Source organism: Rattus norvegicus, chromosome 5 (assembly GCF_021556685.1).
Source record: "Rattus norvegicus strain SHRSP/BbbUtx chromosome 5, alternate assembly SHRSP_T2T, whole genome shotgun sequence".
Lineage (NCBI taxonomy): Eukaryota > Metazoa > Chordata > Mammalia > Rodentia > Muridae > Rattus > Rattus norvegicus.
Genome location: NC_141538.1, coordinates 123,703,337 through 123,720,000, shown reverse-complemented (window position 1 = coordinate 123,720,000; position 16,664 = coordinate 123,703,337). Strand labels below are relative to the sequence as shown.

The 16,664-nt window shown below is 40.9% G+C and overlaps 1 protein-coding gene across 9 annotated transcripts in view; it reads left to right on the top strand.

Moving 5' to 3' along the window:
- Nucleotides 1-16,664, top strand: part of Dnai4 (dynein axonemal intermediate chain 4) — an 88,905-nt gene that overhangs the window by 58,409 nt on the left and 13,832 nt on the right. For all 9 annotated transcript variants that reach the window (XM_087549120.1, XM_087549119.1, XM_087549124.1 and 6 more), the window contains 4 exon segments: nt 308-394; nt 2,137-2,288; nt 11,969-12,126; nt 12,650-12,771. In XM_087549120.1, the coding sequence (XP_087405246.1) occupies nt 308-394; nt 2,137-2,288; nt 11,969-12,126; nt 12,650-12,771 (519 nt within the window).

The following is a 16,664-nucleotide window of genomic DNA, read 5'->3' as shown; positions in this document are numbered from 1 at the left end:
TATTTATACTGTAATAAAGCTGATGTTCTCCTGGGTTTTACAAAATGCTTCAGAAGGTATTTTCCAACTGGCAATTCCAAATAGCATCTCCAGAGTCACTATATCTCTGAAATAGATATTTAGTGTTCTTTAAGCTCAGAACCTTCTATATACTAAGCAAGCACTCTACCTTTGAGTTGCAGCCCTGGCCCTAGCTCTTACCCTCTGTCTTACCAGCATTTTTAAATAGTTCATTAGTAGACATCTTTATGCACTTGCTACAGTTTCCTGTCATCCTCTGAAGTGTCTTGTTTTGTTTTGTTTTTAGGACCTTTTGGCTGTTGGCTATGGCAACTTTGGATTTAAAGAACAAAAAAGAGGAATGGCTTGCTGCTGGTCAATAAAGAACCCCATGGTAACCCAGAGAGGAACAAGCATCTTTTTATTTAGTACACTGTGTATTTGTGTATAATAATTCAGCAAAGTCCAGGGGCTGGAGAGATGGCTCAGTGGTTAAGAACCTTGACTACTCTTCCAGAGGTCCTGAGTTCAAATCCCAGCAACCACATAGTGGCTCACAACCATCTGTAATGGGATCTGATGCCCTCTTCTGGTGTATCTGAAGACAGCTACAGTGTACTCACATACATGAAATAAACAAATCTTTTAAAATTAATAATAATAATAATTCAGCAAAATTCAGACCATTTTATCAGTCAGGACTTTTTACTTTCTTTCATATGTGTGTTCATATGTGTAAGCGCACATATGCAGGTATGTATACACCGTGTGTGTGTGTGTGTGTGTGTGTGTGTGTGTGTGTGTGTGTGTAGGTCACAAGCAAGGGTCACAGCTTGCGTTTTTGAATCAAAGTCTCTCACTGGCTTGGAGCTATTTAGAGGCTTTGGCTTGGAGATCATCACGTAAATGGGACAGGCTGGCCAGCTAGCCCAAGATCCCCTTGTCTCTGCCTACCATTTAAAAACACATGCCACCAGCAATCTATGTTTGTCCATGGCTTCTGGGAATTGAATTCAGGTCTTCAGACTTGCAAAGGCAAGGACTTTACCAATAGAACTATCTCCCTTGTTCTCATTGGTTTTTTTTTCAGTTTAAATTCATAATTATAATTTGTTCTATTTTAACATAGGGTAAAGGGAAATCACTTATGACTTCACACAATACATTTCAAGTATCTTTTATTTACTGTGTTATCTCAGCTAGGTATAAAAGTATTGAAGACCGTATGAAAACAGCACATCATCCAGGGTAATAGGAACAGAGCACTCCATTCAGCTACTGAAAAAGAGTTAGTAATCTGAGAAGTAATCATATTCTCAGAATCAAGCTAGTGGGTAGCCCTGTTTATCAATTTAGATATCAATGCTATGAATTTTATAAGGAGGAAGAATAAGGATGACAGTACTTTTTTAACTAAATAGCCTTGCTTTTAATTAAATATACAGTTGATGTGTAGCTTTATATTAATTTAAACTCAAAGGTAAAATGTGAAGTCAAAAACATGGAGGGTATACACAGTGGCTATAGCCATTGTGAATAGCTGTAATCCCTTAGGATGCAGGTTTAACATGCATAGGAACATGATATATTAAATGCAGGAGGACTGGTGAGATTCATTGTCAGTAGCTTGTCTCCTTATCCACATAGTGATTAGGCAGAGAAAAGGATTTAGTCTAGGCATGATAGAGTTGTAAAAGGAAGTAGCTTAAAGAGTTTTGGGGTTTTTTTTTCCTATTTGCTTTGTAGACATAATGGCACAATCCAGGTTTCTAAAACAAATGCCAGAAGAGATGCACGATCACTTGCAGCTCATTGTGTGTCTATGTCAGGAGGAAAACACGTACTGGTCACACTAGTCCCTGCTAGAGGCTTACCCTAGTGTGACAACTGATGCAGAAATCCATGACGTGTTATAAAGCCATTGAGGACCAAGGGTTTATATTAAGGAAAGGAAAGGAAGTGACTATTTGAAGGTTTGTTTTTGTGTGCACTAGAAGCTCTAGAATGGAGTAACTGAAGGCAGACTTAACTTCTTAACGCCCTCTCCAGCACAAGACTGTCTCAGCTGCCATCATAGTCTACCCTACTGCAATCTGTAAAAATGCTTAAAATGTAATAGAACATTTCCCCCCACAGTGGCCAGAGCGTATTTACCAGAGTCCATATGGAGTTACTTCTGTGGACTTCTCAATCAGCTCACCTAATCTGCTAGCAGTCGGCTACCACAATGGCACCGTTGCGATTTATAACGTGCAGAGCAACCACAACACTCCAGTTCTGGACAGTAGGTAAGAATCCACAAAGGAGATAAACAAAGGCAATGTGGACTGTCTTCCCCCCCAGGAGCTTTTATCAGAGTAAGGTTATTGAAGTGAATATTTTGTTGTTACTGAGAATGCAATGCCATTGTTTTCAAAGTGTGTGACCTCCCTCAGACTTACTACCTCCTTCCTCCTCTTCTCTGCCTACCTTACCAACAAACTTGTCTCAGCTTAGTGGTTCACCCATATTCTTAGACTCTTGCTTTGACATCACCTCCTCTAGGAATCTTCATTCCCTTCTTTTGTGTTTGGATGCTTACTGTACTACTCAGATCGTTGGTGAGTAGACGGTCCGGTAGATCCTTCTGAGCTTCTGTCTGACCTCTTTGAGAGCAGGCTTTGTTCCGTATCCTCGTTATGTCATAAAATACTTAGCGTGGAACCGCAGTACAGGAAGGGTTGAGAGAGAAACAATGTGATGATGGGTAAGTTATATGGGCACACAGGCAGCTGAAAAGCGAAGGCATTTAAATAAGGTAGGTGGCTGGTTGCGTTTTAGACCAGACTTCAGTGTGGCTAAGACGTGGTGGCACACACATTTGCAGTAGTGTTGGGATAAACTTAGTTGAGACTGGGTATAGTTATTAAATCAGAGGTCCTTACTGTTGGAGTTATTTGTCTAGATTTGCCAGCATGAGGCCCTTGTTTCTGGGAAAAGTTTCCATAATTTTTTTTTTTACCGAATATTCAAAGCTATCCTTTACTTACAGTTCAAAACCATTGAACTGGAAAGTTTATATAAAATAATCAAAGGAATGAATAATAAGAATACAGTACTCAGTTCATCAAATAGAAAAAGTCAGTAATCTAAGAGATCATTTTAATTTTTCAAAAAGCTTTAAACCTCAGAGGCAAGTCAGTGGGTAATCCTCTAAGTATAGGGATAAAAATGAAATATGGGGTGTTTATCTGAATGACAGTCTAAAGACTAATTAATGGAGAAGAAGTTATAAAATAACACATCTAAAAAGTGGATACATAAAGTGAAAAATATAGATTCTAAGGACTTAGTCACAAGAATTATGATTTTTTTTAACTCTCAGTGAATCTGTGGAGCCGTGACAGATAGTGAATGTCTAGCGAGATAATTACTCCTCATGAAAACACATGTAAACATCTCTGTTGTAAACTTCTTATTCAATTTATGATTCAATTTCATGTTTGAACTTTTAGTGGACTTTTGTAAAAACAAACAAACAAAAAAAGCATGCAATCTATTTCCCTAGAAAAGGTACAGAAAACTAGGAACATTATATGACATGACAGGAGAAGGGAACAAGGTTAAGAGGAGGAAGGAGAAGAGAGCAGAGTAGAGTAACTTAGAAATTAAGAAAGCAACTCAGAAGTTTAGAGAGCATATAAAGTGATAGGCTTCCCCCCTTTTACTTTCCCTTAGAAATAAAGAGGACATTAGGGCAAGGGCAGCAGAAGAGAGCAATATGCAGAACGGAGAGAGAAAGAGGGACAAAGAAGAAACTGCAGAGAGAGCAGAGAGAGCAGGAGGGTTTCCCTTTACACCAGGACAGAACAGGTCTTTCTTAACGGCAAGGCAGGCTTGGTCTTACTAACAAGGACAAAGGTTAGGCTGGGGCTCTCTATGCAATAAAGATTGTAGCTCATTTTTCATCCAGAATGAGTGAGTTCTTTCTGCACTGGCACTTGGGGTTTTGCTCCATATATGCATATGCAAGTCTGGATGTGTGTGTGCTTAAGTATGTAATCATGCAATAAGTATGTAGCTGACCCAGCTGGAATGCATGAAGGTACGTGAGTGGACGTGCATGGATTTGTATATGAATGTATGTGAGTTTATGCCTATTTGCTTGTGTAAAAGTTTTTCCTTTTTTCTTTACTGTATAAAACTGTATCTTCTTTATTTTGAATACTTTTAATTTCAGAACAAAATAAAACAAGCAAGCAAGCAAACAAACAAAACCCCACAATACACAATATCCAACCCAGTTATTCTGTGGGAGGGGACCTTCCTGCCTTAAGGCACAAGGACAAGATAGAAGAGATTCTTATAGACATGAGCAGAAAGCCAGGTGTGTCAGGGCCAGTCAAGGCTGTTGGGGGAGCCACAGGGATACTATACAGAGGGCAGGGGCTTCCCAGGAGCCTTTAATCCACTTCTTCAATGCAAGAGGCATCCTCATCACCCTCCATGGGGGGGTCTCATCAGGAACAGCAGCACTGGGCTCTTCTGCAGTGACCTCATCTTCATCAATGCCCAGGCCTAGTTTAATTACGTGGTAGATGTGTTTGCAGTGTGTTTGGGGATCTTCAAGTGAGAAGCCAGAGGAGAGCGGAGCAGTTTCAAACCATAGCACCACCAGGTCTTTGACAGCTTTGTCATTTTTTGTCTGCCTCAGCCTTCTGCTGCAGGGTTTCCACATGGGGTAGTCAGGGTTGATTTCTAGGTGTTGACTGGCCATCATGTAGCCCATTGTAGAGTTGTCTCGCAGTGCCTGAACCTTCATGATCCGTTCTGTGTTGGCTGTCCAGCCATAGCTGCTCGTCACAATGCAGCAGGGTGAAGACAGAAGCCTATTGGAGATAGTCACTTTTTCAACCTTCTTGTCCAAGATCTCCTAAATTTTTTACTTCTGCAAGTGACTCTCTTCTGGTTCAATAAAAGTTTATTGCTCCAAACCTCCCTCCCTAAGCAAAAGGTGAGGCTTTTGGGCAAGAGAGAAAAAGCCCCTAGCAATTTTAATCTTTTACTTAGTCATCTGCCGTTAGGTGACAGGTGGTAATTCCACTAGAGGCTTGCAGCTTCTGGCTTCAGAGTAACTTAAAGTCAAGATAAATGTTATTATAATAAAAGCAACCCAAATCACTCCCAAGACCAAGTCTTGCTCCCACCTAAAAGCATCACTATAGGAGTAGAAAAAAATGATCTTTGTGGAATTGTTTTTATCATTTATACTCCAAGGTCTTAAAAAATTATTTAAGTAATTCTTTTTTTTTTAACACAAAGGAGAAATGTTTATTACTTCAGGTTACATTCTAGCAGAGGGGAGGTGGAGGTGGGAAGTTGAAGTTATGTTACATCCACAGACAAGAGCAGGGAGAATAAATGCAGACTGTCTAGTACTCAACTTCCTCTGTTCTCACACAGTCCGGGGTCCAAACCCAGGGAATGGTACCACCCACAGTGGACTGGATCTTCCTATGTGGATTAAAGCAATCAAGACAATCCTCCACAGGTCAACCTGATCTAGATAGTTCCTTGTTGCGACCCCCTTCTGAGATGGTGTCACGTGGTTAAATTGTATCAAATTGACCGTTGAAGCTAACTACCATAGTGGATTTCAGAGAACTGGGCTTGGATGCCTGGCTTCTTTACTCTTCCCTTATCTGTTCAGACAGAGGCAGGGATGCACACTCTGGCTTCTTTCTGTTTTCTCAATCTTTTTTTTTTTTTTTTAATTAACTTGAGTATTTCTTATATACATTTCAAGTGTTATTCCCTTTCCCGGTTTCCGGGCAAAATCCCCCTCCCCCCTCCCCTTCCTTATGGGTGTTCCCCTCCCAACCCTCCCCCCATTGCCGCCCTCCCCCCATAGTCTAGTTCACTGGGGGTTCAGTCTTAGCAGGACCCAGGGCTTCCCCTTCCACTGGTGCTCTTACTAGGATATTCATTGCTACCTATGGGGTCAGAGTCCAGGGTCAGTCCATGTATAGTCTTTAGGTAGTGGCTTAGTCCCTGGAAGCTCTGGTTGCTTGACATTGTTGTACTTTTGGGGTCTCGAGCCCCTTCAAGCTCTTCCAGTTCTTTCTCTGATTCCTTCAACGGGGGACCTATTCTCAGTTCAGTGGTTTGCTGCTGGCATTCGCCTCTGTATTTGCTGTATTCTGGCTGTGTCTCTCAGGAGCGATCTACATCCGGCTCCTGTCGGTCTGCACTTCTTTGCTTCATCCATCTTGTCTAATTGGGTGGCTGTATATGTATGGGCCACATGTGGGGCAGGCTCTGAATGGGTGTTCCTTCAGTCTCTGTTTTAATCTTTGCCTCTCCCTTCCCTGCCAAGGGTATTCTTTTTCCTCATTTAAAGAAGGAGTGAAGCATTCACATTTTGATCATCCGTCTTGAGTTTCCTTTGTTCTAGGGATCTAGGGTAATTCAAGCATTTGGGCTAATAGCCACTTATCAATGAGTGCATACCATGTATGTCTTTCTGTGATTGGGTTAGCTCACTCAGGATGATATTTTCCAGTTCCAACCATTTGCCTACGAATTTCATAAACTCGTTGTTTTTGATAGCTGAGTAATATTCCATTGTGTAGATGTACCACATTTTCTGTATCCATTCCTCTGTTGAAGGGCATCTGGGTTCTTTCCAGTTTCTGGCTATTATAAATAAGGCTGCGATGAACATAGTGGAGCACGTGTCTCTTTTATATTGTTGGGGCATCTTTTGGGTATATGCCCAAGAGAGGTATAGCTGGATCCTCAGGCAGTTCAATGTCCAATTTTCTGAGGAACCTCCAGACTGATTTCCAGAATGGTTTTACCAGTCTGCAATCCCACCAACAATGGAGGAGTGTTCCTCTTTCTCCACATCCTCGCCAGCATCTGCTGTCACCTGAGTTTTTGATCTTAGCCATTCTCAACTGGTGTGAGGTGAAATCTCAGGGTTGTTTTGATTTGCATTTCCCTTATGACTAAAGATGTTGAACATTTCTTTAGGTGTTTCTCAGCCATTCGGCATTCCTCAGCTGTGAATTCTTTGTTTAGCTCTGAACCCCATTTTTAATAGGGTTATTTGTTTCCCTGCGGTCTAACTTCTTGAGTTCTTTGTATATTTTGGATATAAGGCCTCTATCTGCTGTAGGATTGGTAAAGATCTTTTCCCAATCTGTTGGTTGCCGTTTTGTCCTAACCACCGTGTCCTTTGCCTTACAGAAGCTTTGCAGTTTTATGAGATCCCATTTGTCGATTCTTGATCTTAGAGCATAAGCCATTGGTGTTTTGTTCAGGAAATTTTTTCCAGTGCCCATGTGTTCCAGATGCTTCCCTAGTTTTTCTTCTATTAGTTTGAGTGTGTCTGGTTTGATGTGGAGGTCCTTGATCCACTTGGACTTAAGCTTTGTACAGGGTGATAAGCATGGATCGATCTGCATTCTTCTACATGTTGCCCTCCAGTTGAACCAGCACCACTTGCTGAAAATGCTATCTTTTTTCCATTGGATGGTTTTGGCTCCTTTGTCAAAAATCAAGTGACCATAGGTGTGTGGGTTCATTTCTGGGTCTTCAATTCTATTCCATTGGTCTATCTGTCTGTCTCTGTACCAATACCATGCAGTTTTTATCACTATTGCTCTGTAATACTGCTTGAGTGCAGGGATAGTGATTCCCCCTGACATCCTTTTATTGTTGAGGATAGCTTTAGCTATCCTGGGTTTTTTGTTATTCCAGATGAATTTGCAAATTGTTCTGTCTAACTCTTTGAAGAATTGGATTGGTATTTTGATGGGGATTGCATTGAATCTGTAGATTGCTTTTGGTAAAATGGCCATTTTTACTATATTAATCCTGCCAATCCATGAGCATGGGAGATCTTTCCATCTTCTGAGGTCTTCTTCAATTTCTTTCCTCAGTGTCTTGAGTTCTTATTGTACAGATCTTTTACTTGCTTGGTTAAAGTCACACCGAGGTACTTTATATTATTTGGGTCTATTATGAAGGGTGTCGTTTCCCTAATTTCTTTCTCGGCTTGTTTCTCTTTTGTATAGAGGAAGGCAACTGATTTATTTGAGTTAATTTTATACCCAGCCACTTTGCTGAAGTTGTTTATCAGCTTTAGTAGTTCTCTGGTGGAACTTTTGGGATCACTTAAATATACTATCATGTCATCTGCAAATAGTGATATTTTGACCTCTTCTTTTCCGATCTGTATCCCCTTGATCTCCTTTTGTTGTCTGATTGCTCTGGCTAGAACTTCAACAACTATATTGAATAAGTAGGGAGAGAGTGGGCAGCCTTGTCTAGTCCCTGATTTTAGTGGGATTGCTTCAAGTTTCTCTCCATTTAGTTTAATGTTAGCAACTGGTTTGCTGTATATGGCTTTTACTATGTTCAGGTATGGGCCTTGAATTCCTATTCTTTCCAGGACTTTTATCATGAAGGGGTGTTGAATTTTGTCAAATGCTTTCTCAGCATCTAATGAAATGATCATGTGGTTTTGTTCTTTCAGTTTGTTTATATGATGGATCACGTTGATGGTTTTCCGTATATTAAACCATCCCTGCATGCCTGGGATGAAGCCTACTTGATCATGGTGGATGATTGTTTTGATGTGCTCTTGAATTCGGTTTGCCAGAATTTTATTGAGTATTTTTGCGTCGATATTCATAAGGGAAATTGGTCTGAAGTTCTCTTTCTTTGTTGTGTCTTTGTGTGATTTAGGTATAAGAGTAATTGTGGCTTCGTAGAAGGAATTCGGTAGTGCTCCATCTGTTTCAATTTTGTGGAATAGTTTGGATAATATTGGTATGAGGTCTTCTATGAAGGTTTGATAGAATTCTGCACTAAACCCGTCTGGACCTGGGCTCTTTTTGGTTGGGAGACCTTTAATGACTGCTTCTATTTCCTTAGGAGTTATGGGGTTGTTTAACTGGTTTATCTGTTCCTGATTTAACTTCGATACCTGGTATCTGTCTAGGAAATTGTCCATTTCCTGAAGATTTTCAAATTTTGTTGAATATAGGTTTTTATAGTAAGATCTGATGATTTTTTGAATTTCCTCTGAGTCTGTAGTTATGTCTCCCTTTTCATTTCTAATTTTGTTAATTTGGACGCACTCTCTGTGTCCTCTCGTTAGTCTGGCTAAGGGTTTATCTATCTTGTTGATTTTCTCAAAGAACCAACTTTTGGTTCTGTTGATTCTTTCTATGGTCCTTTTTGTTTCTACTTGGTTGATTTCAACTCTGAGTTTGATTATTTCCTGCCTTCTACTCCTCCTGGGTGTATTTGCTTCTTTTTGTTCTAGAGCTTTTAGGTGTGCTGTCAAGCTGCTGACATATGCTCTTTCCTGTTTCTTTCTGCAGGCACTCAGCGCTATGAGTTTTCCTCTTAGCACAGCTTTCATTGTGTCCCATAAGTTTGGGTATGTTGTATCTTCATTTTCATTAAATTCTAAAAAGTTTTTAATTTCTTTCTTTATTTCTTCCTTGACCAGGTTATCATTGAGTAGAGCATTGTTCAATTTCCACGTATATGTGGGCATTCTTCCCTTATTGTTATTGAAGACCAGTTTTAGGCCGTGGTGGTCCGATAGCACGCATGGGATTATCTCTATCTTTCTGTACCTGTTGAGGCCCGTTTTTTGACCAATTATATGGTCAATTTTGGAGAAAGTACCATGAGGAGCTGAGAAGAAGGTATATCCTTTTGCTTTAGGATAGAATGTTCTATAAATATCCGTTAAGTCCATTTGGCTCATGACTTCTCTTAGTCTGTCGACATCACTGTTTAATTTCTGTTTCCATGATCTGTCCATTGATGAGAGTGGGGTGTTGAAATCTCCCACTATTATTATGTGAGGTGCAATGTGTGTTTTGAGCTTTAGTAAGGTTTCTTTTACATATGTAGGTGCCCTTGTATTTGGGGCATAGATATTTAGGATTGAGAGTTCATCTTGGTGGATTTTTCCTTTGATGAATATGAAGTGTCCTTCCTTATCTTTTTTGATGACTTTTAGTTGGAAATTGATTTTATTTGATATTAGAATGGCTACTCCAGCTTGCTTCTTCTGACCATTTGCTTGGAAAGTTGTTTTCCAGCCTTTCACTCTGAGGTAGTGTCTGTCTTTGTCTCTGAGGTGTGTTTCCTGTAGGCAGCAGAATGCAGGGTCCTCGTTGCGTATCCAGTTTGTTAATCTATGTCTTTTTATTGGGGAGTTGAGGCCATTGATATTGAGAGATATTAAGGAATAGTGATTATTGCTTCCCTTTATATTCATATTTGGATGTGAGGTTATGTTTGTGTGCTTTCATTCTCTTTGTTTTGTTGCCAAGACGATTAGTTTCTTGCTTCTTCTAGGGTATAGCTTGCCTCCTTATGTTGGGCTTTACCATTTATTATCCTTTGTAGTGCTGGATTTGTAGAAACATATTGTGTAAATTTGGTTTTGTCATGGAATATCTTGGTTTCTCCATCAATGTTAATTGAGAGTTTTGCTGGATACAGTAACCTGGGCTGGCATTTGTGTTCTCTTAGGGTCTGTATGACATCAGTCCAGGATCTTCTGGTCTTCATAGTTTCTGGCGAGAAGTCTGGTGTGATTCTGATAGGTCTCCCTTTATATGTTACTTGACCTTTTTCCCTTACTGCTTTTAATATTCTTTCTTTATTTTGTGCGTTTGGTGTTTTGACAATTATGTGACGGGAGGTGTTTCTTTTCTGGTCCAATCTATTTGGAGTTCTGTAGGCTTCTTGTATGTCTATGGGTATCTCTTTTTTTAGGTTAGGGAAGTTTTCTTCTATGATTTTGTTGAAGATATTTACTGGTCCTTTGAGCTGGGAGTCTTCACTCTCTTCTATACCTATTATCCTTAGGTTTGATCTTCTCATTGAGTCCTGGATTTCCTGTATGTTTTGGATCAGTAGCTTTTTCCGCTTTACATTATCTTTGACAGTTGAGTCAATGATTTCTATGGAATCTTCTGCTCCTGAGATTCTCTCTTCCATCTCTTGAATTCTGTTGGTGAGGCTTGTATCTACAGCTCCTTGTCTCTTCTTTTGGTTTTCTATATCCAGGGTTGTTTCCATGTGTTCTTTCTTGATTGCTTCTATTTCCATTTTTAATTCCTTCAACTGTTTGATTGTGTTTTCCTGGAATTCTTTCAGGGATTTTTGCGATTCCTCTCTGTAGGCTTCTACTTGTTCTCTAAGGGAGTTCTTCATGTCTTTCTTGAAGTCCTCCAGCATCATGATCAAATATGATTTTGAAAATAGATCTTGCTTTTCTGGTGTGCTTGGATATTCCATGTTTGTTTTGATGGGAGAATTGGGCTCCGATGATGCCTTGTAGTCTTGGTTTCTGTTGCTTGGGTTCCTGCGCTTGCCTCTCACCATCAGATTATCTCTAGTGTTACTTTGTTCTGCTATTTCTGACAGTGGCTAGACTGTCCTATAAGCCTGTGTGACAGGAGTGCTGTAGACCTGTTTTCCTGTCTTTCAGTCAGTTATGGGGACAGAGTGTTCTGCTTTCTGGCGTGTAGTTTTTCCTCTCTACAGGTCTTCAGCTGTTCCTGTGGGCCTGTGTCTTGAGTTCACCAGGCAGCTTTCTTGCAGCAGAAAAGTTGGTCTTACCTGTGGTCCCGAGGCTCAGGTTCGCTCGTGGGGTGCTGCCCACGGGCTCTCTGCAGCGGCAGCAACCAGGAAGACCTGTGCCGCCCCTTCTGGGAGCTTCAGTGCACCAGGGTTCCAGATGGTCTTTGGCTTTTTCCTCTGGCGTCAGAGATGTGTGTGCAGGGAGCAGTCACTTCTGGTTTCCCAGGCTTGTCTGCCTCTCTGAAGGTTTAGCTCTCCCTCCCACGGGATTTGGGTGCAGAGAACTGTTTATCCGGTCTGTTTCTTTCAGGTTCCGGCGGTGTCTCTATTTAAGTAATTCTTATTTGGCATTTTTCCTCTGCTTTAGTGAGTCACCTCAAAAACATTTGGGACCTGTTTGGCAAGTGCAGTGGATAGAGCAGGACAGAGGAACTACCGGGGATGATAGAAGAGAAATCTTGGTGTCTATATCAGCCGACGGAAGGATCTCCAAATGGGTCATTCGCAAAGGACTGGATTGTCATGGTAAAACACAGAAAAAAAGCCCATTGTCAGATGTTGAACTAAGAGTTCCGGGTGAAAAACATACATACATACACACACACACAGTACATACATTCATAGTAGTACATACATACATTAATACTACATACTAATATAATACATGTATGCATACATATATACATGCATTCATACATACATACATACTGCATGCATGCATATGTACTACATGCATACATACTACACACATGTATGCATGCATATATATAATACCTATCTACATGCATGCATATGCATGCACTACATGCATACATACTACATGCATGCATGCATACATACGCACTGCATCCATGCATGCTACATACATACTACTTACTACATGCATGCGTGCCCACACACTACATACATGCATACATGCATACTACATAATACTACATGCATGCATGCATACTATATACTACACATTACATGCATACATATATACTATAGACACACATATATGTACACACCTAAATAAAAACGTACATGCACATTTCTTTCCATAAAGATTTGATGCACCTGAAGCGAACCACTGTTACAAGCAGCAAAAAGGGAATAGAAAAGGAAAAGAAGGGCGAGGCCTTGATATCTCGACAGGCTCCTGGAATGTGCTTTGCTTTTCACACCAAGGTAAATTTTTATTTCAACACACTATCTACCATTTTCTGTTATAGTTTCCAAATATTGAGGTGAATTTGTGAACTGTACACACCACAAAACATATCAACATTGCTATGGCTGCCAATATGAAGCAGGTAGAGAGGAGCTGTGCAGAATAGTTTCTCTCTACAGCTGCATGCCTAAGATACATGCCTCTCCTCATCCTCTTGGCCTCTCTGCTGCACTACTGTACTTACATAAACCAATGCTATAATTGCTGCTTTACCGTTTTGTTTGTTTGTTTATTTGCCTCCCAAATGCTGCTCCCCTCCCAGTCCTCCCTCTCAGAGTTCCTCCACCCATCTGCCCTTCCCTTCACCTTTGAGAGGGCAAACCCCCATCCTCCCCCACATTCCCTACCCTGGTGCATCAAGTCTTTGCAGGACTAGGTGCATCCTCTTCCCACTGAGGCCAGACAAAGCAGCCCTCTGCTACATAAGTGCCAAGGGCCTCGGAACCGCTCGTCATATGCTCTTTGGTTGGTGGCTCAGTCTCTGGGAGCTCCCAGGGGTCCAGGTTAGTCGACACTGTTGGTCTTCCTGTGGGGTTGCCATCTCCTTCAGGGCTGTCAATCCTTCCCCTAACTCTTCCGTATGGATCCCCAACCTCCGTCCAATGTTTGGCTGTGGGACTCTGCATCTGTCTCAGTCAAGTGCCAAGTAGAAGACAGCTATGCTAGGCTCCTGTCTGCAAGCACATCAGAACATCACCAGTAAGTGTCAGGGATTGTGCCTGCCCAATTGGTGTCTCAGGTTGGGCCAGTCGCTGGTCAGCCATTCATTTTAATGTGAGAATTAACTATCAGAATTGGGGATTAGGAAGACCACTTTAGTTCAGTCTTCTAGAGGCCTTAAAGACATCAGAGAAGAAAAAGAGGCCCAGCTCTTCTAGAAGAACTTGGGAATTGGAAGACTAGACACTATGCAGACCTCTAAGAAAACAAGTCCCATACTCCATCATCTGTTTAAGTGATACTACCGCCTGCCTCCTGCCTCCTGCCTCGTTCGAGTGAAACTATGAGGCCCAGAGAGATGCCTCAGGAGGTAAAAGCAATTGCCATGCCACTGAGCCCATGCAAAAGCTGTATACAGTGCCATGCATCTGTAAACCCAATATTCCTATAGATATACAGGAGGTCGAGACAGCAGAGTACCCAGGAGCTCATGGTCCAGCTAATCTAAAACATACTGTACAGCAAAAAGAAGAGTGACTGTGCCTCAACAAGGTGAACAAATCTGTCCTCTCATCTATGCACATGTGAACATGCATCCACATGCACAGACAGACAGATGACAGACAGACACACACACACTCTCTCTCTTTCTCTCTCTCTCTCTCTCTCTCTCTCTCTTAGGGTTTCTAGTGCCGTGAGGAAGCATCATGTCCATGGCAACTCTTCTGAAGGAAAACATTTAGTTGGGGCTGGCTTATATTTTAGAAGTCTAATCTATTGTCATGGCGGGAAACGTGGTGACCAGGCAGGCAGACGATGCTGGAGAAGGAGCTGAGAGTTCTACATCTTGATGCGCAGGCAACAGAAGGGAACTTGGTCCCTCGCTGGGTGTAGCTTAAGCATCTGAGACCTCAAAGCCTGCCTCCTCGGGGACACACTTCCTCCAGTAGGGCCACACCTACTCCAACAAAGCAAAGCCCCCGGTAGCACGCAAAAGTGAGGGCTTGAGTCTATGGGACCATCCCTAATCAATCAAACCATCACGCACATTAAAAATAACACAAACAGTACTTCCAGAGGAAAACTGGACCGGTGAAATGTCTTGTTCCTACATGACAACTTTAGTTCAATCCCTGGAACCCATGGTAGAGGGAGAGAGTCAGCCAGCAAAAGTTTGACCTCCACCTGTACCCTGCACAGAGTAAAATAAGATAAAAATATTTAAGCAGTATTTAAATATGATTATACCATCTGTTCCAACCCAAGTCTATTTGTAGGGATCTAATACTGGCTCATATTTTCTGGAAAGACATTTCCCTAGCAGAAAACTGGTCGACAGTTCCTGGAGACAGTTTTGACCGCTGCAGGTGCAGAGGCTGGGCAGTGAAGATGAGCAGACACTATTGGCATCCTCTGGGCAGAGGTCAGGGATGCCGTTAAACATCCGACAGGGCCTCGAATAGCCACGGCCTACCTGCGACCCACTCACCACTTGGGGACCCCACACGTAGAGCCAGGTTTTAGAATCAGCAGTCTGATGTCTTGGGAAGACTTCTGACATACATAATTAAATATGCTCTGTAAATACAGTTTTATTTCCTTTCTAATATGGCTGTCTTTTCAATCTGTCTCTCGCATGTTTATTTTAAAAGTTAGAGAGAATAACACCAATGTAAAATCCAGGTAAACATTGAAAAGGAAATTATCTTAAGATGACAATGAGAAACAATTATGTAGAAATAGAAAATTATCTTAAAAGTTACTTAATACAGTTTGAGTTTCTGGGATAATAAACAGGGGTGCTGAAGGTGGACGCCTGTGTTGTTTCTGTGTGTGCAGGAAGGCACTGAGGTGTGCCAGCTGAGAGCTTTATGGAGATATCACTGACCAAAACAAGGAAGGTTCTTTATATCTCTGATTTGAACTTTTTTTTTTTAAATCAAGAATGGATGTAGGATTTTTGCCAAATGCGTTTCTTTCTTTAAGATGATAGCTCAGATCTCTCATTTTTAAGCTTGGCAATATTGTACCGGTTATCAATCTTGAAACTTTATTTTTCAGACAAAATCCCTGTGTTCATGACTTACAGTATTTTAATATAGTTCGGCATAGCATGCTGAGCATTTGTGTAAGATGAGCTCATCCTTGTTCCTAAGCATTATGGAATGTAGTTTCATTGTCTTGTGATGCCTTTGTTCTAGGTAACAACTGTGGTGGTCCTGCCCTGCACAGTCCTTTTAACAGTGACTTGAATTAAATGAGCATTCCTTTTGTGGTCACCTTTGATAGAATTAATCAACCATCTATGCCTGGAGTTTTCTTCGTGATGAAATTTTTAACCATAAGTTCAAAATTTTAATAGAGTACAGATTCTGTGGTCATCCATGGTGGTTTTTTTTTTTTTTTTGTATGAACGTTGTCAAAGTGTCTTTTACTTTGTTCATTTAATCTAAATTGTTGGATTTATAATCACATTGATAGTCTTTTAGCATCCTTTAATAACTTTAGAATGTCATTTAATATTCTCTAATAACTTAATAATGCCATCTAATTCCTAATATTGTTCATTCGTATCTTCGGGTTTTTCTAGTTAATCTGTCTGGAAGAGCTAGGGAATCTAATTCTGTATATCACTGGGGCAAATCGAAAACACCTAGGTTAGAGCGTTCTTCATGTAACAGTGGGATTGTGTATACACAACACTGCACCGGACTCATATCTATCCATTTTATTTCTCTCATAAAATTTTTATGTAATTTATGTTCATACTGTTCTGCTGTTTTCTGTGTAATTGGGTCTCACGTTGGTCCTGGTAATTTCCCTTCAGCTATTTTTACTGGCTTTAATTTTTTTTTCTTGTTTTACTGACTTTTAAACATGTAAACTGTGATAATTGGTTTGTGAGCTTCCTTCCAACTTTATTTTGACATTTTCAGATATATGCACACATATATATTGCTTATATTTGTCCTTTATTTCATGTTCTTAGCCCCTCCTCTCACTAGTCTGTTTTCTTTTCAAATAGCCTCACTTCTGTTTTCCTGTCTTACATGTGCACATATTTTGTCATGGTGGAGGAAGGGTGGAGACAGAGTCTCCCACGGCCCAGGCTGGCCTCCACCAACTTCCCACAGGTTTTATGGGGTTGTTTTGAAGTGTGCCTTCTATTATCCGATGATCCTCAGGGGTT